Source organism: Lepidochelys kempii, chromosome 2 (genome assembly GCF_965140265.1).
Source record: "Lepidochelys kempii isolate rLepKem1 chromosome 2, rLepKem1.hap2, whole genome shotgun sequence".
Taxonomy (NCBI): Eukaryota; Metazoa; Chordata; order Testudines; family Cheloniidae; genus Lepidochelys; species Lepidochelys kempii.
In genome coordinates this window covers 195,682,913-195,694,996 of record NC_133257.1, presented here as the reverse complement: position 1 = coordinate 195,694,996, position 12,084 = coordinate 195,682,913, and the positions used below count along the sequence as shown (strand labels likewise).

General features: G+C 42.9%; 1 protein-coding gene across 3 annotated transcripts in view; it reads left to right on the top strand.

The window, feature by feature from the left end:
- Positions 1-8,931, top strand: part of TGFBR2 (transforming growth factor beta receptor 2) — a 78,942-nt gene extending 70,011 nt beyond the window's left edge. For all 3 annotated transcript variants that reach the window (XM_073333374.1, XM_073333373.1, XM_073333375.1), the window contains 2 exons: positions 3,648-3,775; positions 6,420-8,931. In XM_073333374.1, coding sequence (XP_073189475.1) covers positions 3,648-3,775; positions 6,420-6,599 — 308 coding nt within the window. In that variant the 3' untranslated portion in view covers positions 6,600-8,931. The remainder of the gene's footprint in view (positions 1-3,647; positions 3,776-6,419) is intronic.
- The last annotated feature ends 3,153 nt before the right edge of the window (positions 8,932-12,084 follow it).

The following is a 12,084-nucleotide window of genomic DNA, read 5'->3' as shown; positions in this document are numbered from 1 at the left end:
GTTCGATGATTCTATACGTATAGACTGAAATCAAGTCACCTCTTAACCTCTTTGTTAAACTCAATAGATAGACTCTATCGCTATACGGCATGTTTTCTAATTCTTTAATCATTCTCGTGGCTCTTCTCTGAACCTTCTCCAATTTATCAACATCCTTCTAGAATTGTGAGCACCAGAACTGGACACAATATTCCAGCAATAGTCATACCAGTTCCAAACATATAACCTCTCTGCTCCTATTTGAGATTCCCCTGTTAGCTCTTTTGATCACAGACTTACATGGGGAGCTCATGGTCAGCTGATGATTCGCCATGCCCCCCAAATCTTTTTAAGAGTCACTGTTTTCTGGGATAGAGTCCCCCATTCTGTACGTATGGCCTACATTCTTTGTGACCTGTCCCCTTCATTATTTACCATTCCCCAATTTGCGTCACCTGCAAACTTTATCAGAGACAATATTATGTTTTCTTCCAGATCATTGATAAAAATGTTAAATAGCATAGGGCCAAGAACCAGTCCCTGCAAGACCCCACTGGAACACACCCACTCAATGACAATTCCCCATTTTGAGACCTATCAGTTGGACATTTTGTAATCCATTTAATGTCTGCCATGTTAATTTTATATTGCTCTAGTTTTTAATCAAAATGTCATGCGGAAGCAAGTCAAACACTGTACAGAAGTCTAGGTATATTACGTTATCCAAACTTATTATCGCATCAAAAAAGATACCAAGTTAGTCTGACAGTATGTATTTTCCATAAACCCAGGCTGATTTGCATTACTCTCCTTTAATTCTTTATTATAGTTCCTTTGCTTAATAAATAAGTTAGCTTTAAATGCAAAACATATTTTGATAGTCTATGAGAAACGTTTTTCTTGTGTATCCAGCACATTTAAGGTAGTTTTATTTTAACAAAGTTAAAATGTTTTTGTATATTTAATTGAATTTGAATTTCCATTCACATAGAGCTTGACTTGAATCATAAGTAAAAGATTCTTGATCACCTCCTGAGAAATGCACCATTCGCTATCTTCTAACATAATAAAAATTAAGAGTATCCAGCATTGAACCATGAGCCTCCACGTCTGTGTAGCTCAAAAGCTTGTCCCTTCCACCAACAGAAGTTGGTCCAATAAAAGATATTATCTCACCCACCTTGTTTCTCTTATATCTTGGGACCAACATGGCTACAGCAACACTGCAAACAACTGTCTCACTATATCCCCCATAACAGTGGATGGTGCTGGTGTCTCTTAATGAGGCTGCCTTTTTATTGATACTTTCCAGCAGGAAATGGTTTCATCCTCCTACTCTCCCTCCCTCCCCCGCCGGCCTTCGTCTGTTCTATCCTCCTATCATGTCCTGACTGACTAGGACTGTAAGCGCCTTGGGAAAGGGACCGTCTTCTGTGTTGTTTGTACATATTGCAATAGGGCCGTGATCCTTTGACCAGGGTGCATAGGCACTGCCATTGTCAAATGATAAATAGTAGTAACATATAGATCAGCAGTCAGGGAACACCAATCCTATTAGAATTCATGACAAAACAGAACACTTTCCAAGGTATTGCATGGTTCTGATATTGATTTTAATTAGATTTGCTCATTAATTTTGGAAATTGAATGTCTCTGCTTTTTCATTGTGCAGGCATTGCATTGTACTCATGGGCATCAGACTGTCAAGATGGCAGTTTCCATTTGGTTTTAAGGGCTACACTCTGCTAGCCCTACTCCTGTTGAGCCGTCTTACTCTGCTGGTGGTACTATCTGTGGAACAAGGTACTAATCAGCAGGAGCAAGACTGGAAGACTCTGGCCCTTAATTGAGTGCTTATTTAATTATATTCAAGACTTAAAGACAGTGACAAACTCCTAAGAATTTAGGAACTGCCATGCTGGATCAGACGTATGGGCCAGTTGATCTAGTATTCAAACAGTGGACAGTACCAGACACTTCAGAGAAAGGTGTAAGAACCCCACCCCACCATTAGCATATGTGGGATAACCTGCCCCCACATTAGATCTCATCTTGATCTCCAGTATTTAGAGATTGGCTTAAGCTCGGAAGCATGAGCTTTAATATTCCTTCCATAAATTGTCATTATCAGTAAGCGTTGTAACCCTGGATATTTTTGGTATTCATATAAATATCAAATTCCTCTTTGAATCTTGCTAAATTCCTGGCCTCCACAACAGCCTGTAATAATGAGTTCCACAGACTACTTATGTATTGTATAAAAAAGTATTTCCTTTATCCGGTGAATTTGCCACCCTTCAGCTTCATTGAATGTCTCCTTATTCTTCTGTTCTCCCTGTCTCAGAACACAAGTTCATGTTCTACCTTCTCTATTGTACCATTCATTATATGAAGCACTTTTTATCATGTCCCCTCTTATTCGTCTCCTTTCTAACGTAAATGTTTCCAATGGTGCAATCTCTCTTCATACAAGAATTTCCCCAGGCCCTGGATCATTCTTGTCGTCTTTCTCTGAACAATTTTAAATTTTGAAATAGCCTGCAAGATGTGCTGCACGGTATTCCGGCTGAGGCAGTACCATTGATTTATCCTACAGCATTATTATAATGCCCTTATTCTTCATCCCATTCCTTCTTGTGCATCTTCTAGGTATCTAAATGCAGTCACTAGAATATCTTGTCAATTACATTTCAGTTTTTCTAATATAGGTCACATTTTGAAAGTGCCCTCAATTAACTCCTGGAATGAAACAATAGGCAATAGAACAGGCCAACCTCATAAATCTTTATCCAGTACCAGTATGTCATTAGGCATGTCCCTGGGAGTAAATTCTCCATCTGTTTCTAAAGAATCCACAGCGTTTTTCAGATTGTGTCAGCATTTACTGTAATATTGCCACTCCCAGAGATTTCTTGAATTTTCTCCAAAGGTCCCGTAGGGCTTAGTCCTTCACACACACACATACACAAAAATATGGAACACACAAACAAAAACTAGAGTGGAAAGACTCTGACCAACTACATAGTTCCAATAGAGCAGAATCTATCTCCCCCGCTCCCTTTTTAAATTAATATTTTGGAGAGGGGAAAAAAAGTACACTACTTTCTCCCAGTGATCATTTCTCTGTAGTGACCAGGAAAGCCTGTACTCCACCTATCAGCACTGCTTCTTGCCTTAATAAGCTGCACCTCTGAATTTCTCAAGCAACTGTTATCCTTTAGAGACCAGTCACATTCATAGGTAAACCCTAGACAGATTTCAGTTGGATGTCCACCCTCAAAGTGTTTTCCCTAGATTTGCAAACTAGGTCAGCCCAAAGGGGCCAGTCCTGCAGTTTCTCCTCAGGCAAAGCTCTTCCCTGAATGTGGACTCCTGGATCAGACTCCCAAATTGTTGAGAGTCACTATGATGTGGTGATTGCTGTTAAAGTGAGTAATTATTGGGGCATAATGCAAATGAGGATAGAATGAGCCTGCCAGGAAAAAGAAAAAAAATAGACTTACATTTTAGAAAAAGCCACAGGTGTGGCTTTATTTGAAGCTGGTCAGCTGGTACACCATGGGCTGTGGCAGTTAAACAGTTGATCCTACTTCTGTAAAGGGCTCTTGACACCAATATAACAGGCAAACCCATCTGAGTCTCTTTGTGTTTACTTATTCCCTTGGCAGAAGTGAAAGACTACGAGCCCCCATTTGGTTCTAAAGTACGAGAGCACCCTTGTGTAGAAAGCATGAAGGACAATGTCTTGCGAGATAGAGGGCGTCCAGAGATCCCTAGCTCCTGGCTCAACCATCAGGTAAGAACATGCCATGCAAGAGACTGTGGCATTCAGCCACTGCCCTGAGTAGGGATGATTCAGTCCAGACACAGTCCCTCATCCAGTGCCCTGGTGTCCAGAGGGCTGAACAGGCTGCACCAGCTGTTAAGAAAAGGGTGAGAGTTTCTTAAGTGGCTGGCGGTGCTGGTGCCGCTGCCCTTGCCCATCCACATCACACACCCCATTGCTCAGCACTGGCTTTCCTCTTCCAACCCCACCCCATTAGTGAAGGGCAGTGAAGTTCTACTGCACCCGTGGCCTCAGGAGACACAGTCTTTACCCTAAATGATCCACATTAACTAGAAACCACACCCAAATCAATCGGCCAAATCTCAGTGGAATATATTGCCCCATAAAGCACTCCCAGTTCAGGCTCCGATGGGTCAAAGGGGAGAAAATTCCATATGAGGCTCCCTTCAGCTGAGAAATAACTGCTGTCAGACTCCGAATTGTTCTCTAGGGACCATCAGCAAGAGCACGCCAGCTGATCTGATGGGTTAAGGCAACAGAGGAAGGACAGTCTCTCAGCTCGTTCAGGGCTTTGCAATGGAAGCATTAACAATCCTCTTCAGTTGTGAGCTCTGAACCTCTCTGTTGGCCTTAACCGGTCCTGAAGAACCTGGTTGGTCTCACATATGGTTAGTCACAGCCCTCTCATCTCAGTCAAAACCTCAGTAGGGACTTGCCACAGTCTGGACTACAGGGGTGTGAATTGTGGAGCGCTCTGACTGCCTTGTATAGACCCTGCTGGCTCAGACTCAGAAGTGCCTAGTGTGTGTTAACATGGGCCTGTTCGAAACCAGACTATGTCAATGCAAACTAGGTACCCTGTAGTTTGAGCCAGTGGAATCTACACGTGCAGTAAAAGAGTGCGTTGTATAGTTCACACCCTGGGAGACGGGACTGTGGCACTGTACAGACAAGTCCGGAGTGAAACTGTCTGAAAACCAGGCAAGGCTGTATATTTCTCAATGCCTGCTCTGGCTGGTACCACAGAAGCAGACAACCCAGTCCTGAGCCTGTCGATCACATCAGTGAAATAAACTGACAGCTGCTCACAGAAGAACACAGTCACCAGTCACTAACGAAGTAGGGCCAAATAAATGAGGGCAGGAACCAGCCTGATTGTCTCAGAGAAACAGGAGCAGGGAAACACTCCAGTTCTGCTGCCAGCACTAGAGCTGCAGATGCCCCATGAGCCTTAGAGCAATTGCTAGAGAACCCTCAGGACACTTTGCCCCTTGTCCAGCAACAGGCGAGTGCTTCTCACTAGTTGCTGCCCTGTGGAATCAGGGGGCAGGATAGTTGCTGCTCCCTCACGACACCATTATGAAGAGATTGCGGCCCGCCGGTGCTTATCCAACAGGCCCCCTACAACCGCAGACGGGGAAGAGCATGGTCTCTGTACTTGCAGGGGCTCTGCACAATCTGGCCATAAGTGAGGTTTAATCAAAAGGATAATTTAGGGAAATTGACAGCACTGGATTTGATCTCACTGGTAAGGAGCTTTACTAAAAGGAGTTTTGGTTCCCACCCTATAAATCCTCTCAACATTTCATGCGGTGCCACCTAAAATTCAGCAGGGCATTGACTTGAGTGGAGCTATCACAGTTTATCCAGGTGGGGATCTACCCCCAGAATTCTTTAATACTAATTTTGAAATCAGTAGAAGCTGCTCTTACTGTAATGGCTCCTTCATACTCATTTTCTTCATCTGCAGTTGTGTTTTGGTAATGAACCCATTATTCATAGTGATAACATTCTGGAATAGATTTACATATTGCAATGTTTTCCCCCTTAATGGGACTCGTTGCACTATTGATTCCAAGTTAATGTTTAATATTTAATTTAATTTACTGATTGTGATTTCAATGCCAGCAGAAAATGAATGTTATTTGTATACAGACAGTAACGTTCTGCTAGTAACATTGACATCAGGCAACATCACCAATTAGGGAAATTATATAATTAATGTGGTATTGTGAAGTGTTATTTTTTCAATAAAAATGTTAATATAAATCCTGCTTAATGATCTTCAGTGTCAGAAAGCAAAGCACACAATTTCCTGGCAAATATCTCGTTTATACAGATATTGCTAAGACACAGCTGGTTTTATTTCCAGTAAACATGTGCAGCAGCGTTGCAGTTACACCCAAATACCTGTGAGTAATGTGTGTCTGCAAGATCAGGGCTTTTGTTTCTACATAGAGCCAAGAAACCACAAGGACCTGAACTGGGGTCTGATACTTAAGTTTTGCTCCAGATTTCCCACTACCCTCTTCATGATCAGCTGACCAGTAATAGTGAGGTTATCATGTACCATAGCACACTTCTGAAACACACTGCTGGACTCTGCAGTAGTGGTCCACTGTATTTTATTCTACAGTAATGGTCCAAAACCTGTAGTAACTCTGCTGTAAACAGTGCTGTATTTTTATATAGAGTTCTCCCTACACTTCACATCCGATGATTATGAGACCAATTCTGTAAACACTTACGTACGCCAGTAACTTTGCTCACCTAAGAAGTTGCACAAAATTACTCACACACAAGTGTCTGTATTGCCTGAGACCTAACTGTCCTGTAAAGGAATTCATTGCTGGTGTTTCTGTGCCCGTTGCAGGGTATCCAGATGGTGTGTGAGACTCTTATTGAGTGTTGGGATCACGACCCTGAAGCCCGACTCACTGCGCAGTGCGTGGCTGAGCGTTTCAATGAGCTTGAGCACCAGGACAGACTCTCAGGAAGAAGTTGTTCAGAGGAGAAAATCCCAGAAGACTGCTCTGTGACCACCACCAAGTAGCAACAGCTCAGGCTTGTGTAAAGGAGGGAGGGTGCTCCTGAACTCATGCAGCTTGGAAAAAGAAGAGGTCCTGATCAATGCCTGGACTTGCTTCTTGTAGTACTGAGGATCTTGCCACTCCTTTTAAGTGGGGTCTCCAGAGAGGGACAAGAATTTGTGGGAACCAAAAATAGGGAGTTGGTGTCATACCGTGGCTGCCTTAGATCTTGTCATGGCTAAGCTGTGTTAGCACTTCCTCAGGAAACAAGATTTGACAATAGCCAATAATATTTGCACTTTATTAATGCCTGTATATAACTACAGAAGAGCTATTCTTATATATACAGCCATACTCTGGAGAGAGTAAAATGTGCTTCCAGGAAACTACTAGTACCTACGAGAACCCTGCCCATTAGGGAAACAAAGGGAGAGGTCTCTCATGATACCAGCAACAACGTGCTAGGCACCTCACCAAATGCATAGGAACAATAGGCAATAGAAAGGAGGCTTTCAAATCACATACTTATACATATCTTGCTGCTCTGTATTTTAGAGAGCTTGTTCACAGCAGATAGATTTGGGCCTCAGAATCTGTTTCAGTTATGCAGTAACTATGCAATCATTTCTGCAGCTGGTTTCAAAAGGTTTTGTATGTATTGTTCAGTGGGTCACCAGTGCACTCAGATGCTTAACTATGTCCCTCAAAATATTCCAAAAAATAGGGGTTGTGTTTTTGACTCTTAACATGTGTCTCCATACAAAGGTCATTCTCCCTTACACTTCATGCTAGCAGGCTGCAAAATATCAGAGGAACACATTTCCTTCCCCCTACCCTATGAAATCAGGCAAGGCTGATAATACTCCAGATGTTTTGCATTTGCTGTACATTCTGATGAAAGGCAGGACTTTGTTTTTATAGCAATACATGAAGAGTAAAAAAAACTTTTTATACACAGCATGTCTAATTTCTTGACACACAAGAAAAGCTATAGGGAGGTCAGACCATCTAGCCCAGTATCCTGTCTTCCTGCAGTGGCCAATGCCAGTGCCCCAGAAGGAATGAACAGAACAGGTAATCATCAAGTGATCCATCCCCTCTTGCCTATTCCCAGCTTCTGGCAACCAGAGGCTTAGGACAACATCACTGTCCATCCTGGTTAATAGCCATTGATGGACTTATCCTCCATGACCTTACCCAGTTCTTTTTTCAGTTTTTCTTCGTTCAGACTCTGTTTCATGCCTTATTTGCAAAAGCTAGGAAAGAATGTCGGTGTCCTCCGTTTCTGAATTCCCATGCAGATCGAACACTCTAACATAAGATTGTCATGTACTGCACCTACCCCGTAGTTAGAGCTGCTCCCAGCTATTCAGTATGACTAGCAAAATGTGCATTCCAAAATTCACCCATCAGACATTGCTTACATTCTTTTAGCCTTCCAATAGGGTTAGATTTGAAGTTGGCCTCATATTGGACTTTAAAGTAAAGCTTTCAGTATTTCCTAAGGGTTCTGTCTTCTGTGATCTGTGCTCTTCTCACAGAGGAATAAAATGTGCCATTGAAATTAACAAAACAATTCTCCATTAATAAATATATAGAGAAAGAGGTGTGTCCTGTGCAATTATAAAAGCCTTTGTCAGACCGACATTGATATTTTTCTAGGAGACTGCGCTATAAATCAATAGGAAACATGTTTATTCACATAGAAGTTAAGATTTATGGTGAAAATATTTTATTTAAAATGTTTTTGTATCTGCTTTTATAATAAACTACATAGAGATATTTAAAGAGTGGTGCAGAAAGTCAACAACTAAAACTGAATTCAGAAAATACTATGCCGGATTTTATAGGGGGACTATTTTAGCTGAATGGTGGCGCTACGGCCCAAAGGAATACAGCTTAGCTGCTTTGTGCTGCAAACATCAATACCGTTGTTACTATAAATGCCGTGTGGTCCATTGATGTGTCCTCTAGGCAGAGCTATGGCCCATTGACCTCTAGTGGTGGCTGTGGAGAATGCATTCCCGTAACTGCCTGGAGAGGAAAAGCAAACCATTTTCACAAACTGGATAGTAGCATAAGATTGTAGCATGGCCTGTTTTTCCTCACTCCAGGGTAGAGGCCAAGGAACAGCATCCAGTAGTCCCTGACACTACTGACATTTTTACTACTACATGTAAAGGGAAATTTTTATTTTGCTAAGGAGTATGTCACCTGTCCATCATGTGTGAAATAGGAACGTGGATATATACTCTGCCTTAGCAAATGTTTCATGCACCTATTTTCATTTTATGCCGTGTTTGTTTTGTATAAATCAAATGTTTATTAGAGTAAATAAAACAACTAGAGACTTTTTTTCCATTGGGATTTTCTTATCCAGACAAATTTTCCAGAATGAGGAAGGGACCTTGCTAGGGAAACGTGTTTCCTTAGAGAAAGCAAGCCTCATGCTGCTGCTATCATTCATAGTCCTCCCCTTCGCTCCAGGTGCCTGCGGGTGAAGTTTAGAGCACAGCTGCTCTGCTGGCCGCATGGCTACTCCCAGCCTATCCAGGCCACAATCATAGCCTCCTGCAGGGGGAATAGCCTATGGAAATTTAAACCTGCCCCCGAACTGCTAACCTCCGCCCACATCAATAGCATAGCCACACCTGCTGCCAGCGTGGGTGGGATTAGCCCAGTTTCAAACTGATGGCTGAATCCCAGGCAAGGCCTTACTTAGAACAGCCACATTTTGGTCTGATAGTGCAGTAACCCAGCAAGACACTTGCCTGAGCACCAGGTTAGAGGAAGGCCAGATTAGTTGGGCTGTGCCCGTGCAGCTTCTGGTCAGGCCTCTGAGCCTGCCAGTCCCAGTTGGGAATGATGCCCCTTCGGTAGAAGACAGGCCTGAGCCTGGAAAAAAATGGTACTGAGTGCCACAGTTTCTCTTTGAGCTGCAGAGTTATTAAAAGTACCTGGGCAGGGGGGTGGGGGGTGTGTGTGTGTGTGTGTGGAAGGGAAATAGGTTCCAGCCCCTGTGTGGCACTTCAGTGGTTTGACGTCAGGGTCAACAGGGACTCTGAGTGCTCAGTGCTGTGGCCTGTCAAGGAGCTCATAGGCTGTTCTAACCCTACAAAAACATACTGGCACACTGTTAGACCCCCCCACACACACACACGCAGCCCAGCCACTAAGATCTGTTTAAAGTCAAAAAGCCTGTGGCATAATCCAGTGTGAAAACAAACTAAAAAGCACAGCCGATACCTTTGCAAGGAAAACCTCAAGGAACATTCAGCTCTAAAGAAAGTAAGCACTCTGCTTTTAATATGTGCCAATTAACCCCCACCCATTTGTGTTAGCCTAAAAATTGCCATCAATACCCTTCTGCTAGTAACCTTAATTAGCCAGGCAATCACAGTTTAAGGCCAAAGTACAAAGCACACAGAATTCACCTGTAGAGGACAAAGCACGGGCCTTTGGTTTGCTGTTGAAGGAATACAGAATTGCAAAAAATTGTCTGTGTTACTGGTTTGTACAGCACCTAGCACAGTGGGGGTCTTAAGTCTTTTTTAGGGCTCTATGGCTAGTAGAAAACAAGTAGTCAATAATAATGCATGGCCCAGCCACTGAGCTGTACTCACTGCAACTCAGGAGGTAGGCTGGGAAGATGGCATTGAGGCTTGGGGAGAGCAGACTCCTAACACAACTTTGAGCAGCCTGTGCCTGGACCCAGCATCAGGGGGCTGACAAGGCAAAGGTGGTCCTGGCCCCACTCCTCTGTTTGAGGTTTCAGTTGTGATAAAACACTGCATATTGAAGAATAATTAAGGATGCTTCCTTTGCAGGTGTCACTAACAACAAGTACTGTACTAAACTTTCTACATGGATGCACTGGGCCTTGTCCTTGACCCCTTTCTGGCCTCTTTGGGCAAATGTTTATGTAAGCGAGTTTCATGAGCGTGACGGCTAAGGGGGTGGGGAGGAAGGGGCGCAATCCTCACAGTGCTTAAGGCCATGCTCAACTGTGAGAACTGCTCACGCATGTCACAATTGGCATAAGTGATTGAGGCGAGGGCTGTGCAGTCTATTGCAGGCTCAAGCCCAGAAAGCACACGCCACCCAACTGCATCACAAATAAATTTGAGAAAAGCTTACTCTGTTCCCAGGTAGACAAACAGGCAACATGTAACTAAGTACAACTGTCCGCAGAACTGGATGTGTTGCTACCACTAATTCTGTAAGAAATTATTTGTTCAGCTGTAATCTCTTCTTTTAAAAAAACACGTTAAACTAGTCTAGTATGGGCCCTGCCTGAACTTTCTTTGCTGCTTTACGGTGCTGCTTGCAGTAAGCAAGTTTGCATAATGGGGAAGCCTACGGTAGTAGCCCTCAATGGTAAGGCTGGCCAGGGGCGTTGCTGGGCCCAATCCTCGGTAGGAGGCATATCTGGAGAGCAGCGACTGCACTCTGCGTTCACCCCCTGCACAGCTCTGCTTGAAGGTGCAGGATTAGGGGTTTAGGCTGAAAGCAGCAGATATATCATTGTTATCTGAGTGCCACGTCTTGGGTCCAATTCATCCCTGCTATATCACCTCTGAAGTCGATGGCATTAAAGCCGGTATGAATCCAGCCTTTTGTTATCTAGAGCTTTTCCTGATGAGAAGTGCCACCCGTATTTATTTTGATGTATCTGTTTGTCACTGGAAGATGCTGCTATTTAATGGTGTAGTGGCAAATACCCCCAGAACTGGTATTTAATATAGGTTAGGATAGTTCACCATAGAGCTGAATACAAAAAGTTAAACCAGCAAACAAAATCCAGAAAAATGGCCAGCTCCATCAAAGCACTGCACGCAACTCCCAAATGATGTAATTTCATCCTGATTGCCAGTGGCTGACAATTCACTCAGCTATTTAACAATATAATTCATACTTTTAAGTCTAGACAAACAGAATCCCAAATGTTTGCAGGTTGTTCACCAAGGTTTGTGGCTCAGTCAGGAAAGCAGGTCATTAGGATTGCTAGAGGAGTCATTCCCATTATAAAATTAATTCATTCCAATTATGAATGAGATAGGGAGCACATAAAGGAAAGGAATTGAAACAAAGATAGGCACAGCCACCCGACCCACACTCTCCACAAGCATTCAGCTGTAAAATTAATTGCCCACTTTTCCTGAGGCCAACATGATTGATTTCTCTCCTAAGAATAATATAAAATAATACAGAAGTGCAGATTAGCACAGCTCTTACACCCATCAGGAACTAGCAAAAATGGTCAACCATCCTTCCCCCAATAAAATAAATAAATAAAAAGCAAAAGCCTCCTGTAAAAACACACAATGTTTCATACAAAGATTTCAGTTCCAAATATTGTATATGGAATATATTAAATATAAGGACACAGTAAACAACAGTACTCTTTACTCCAGTACTGCACTCGTGGTTACATGGTTCTGCGCAAAAATTGGTTATTAGCTATATTAAAACCTCTGCCAGAACAGACGCCATAAATGTAGTAGGCTA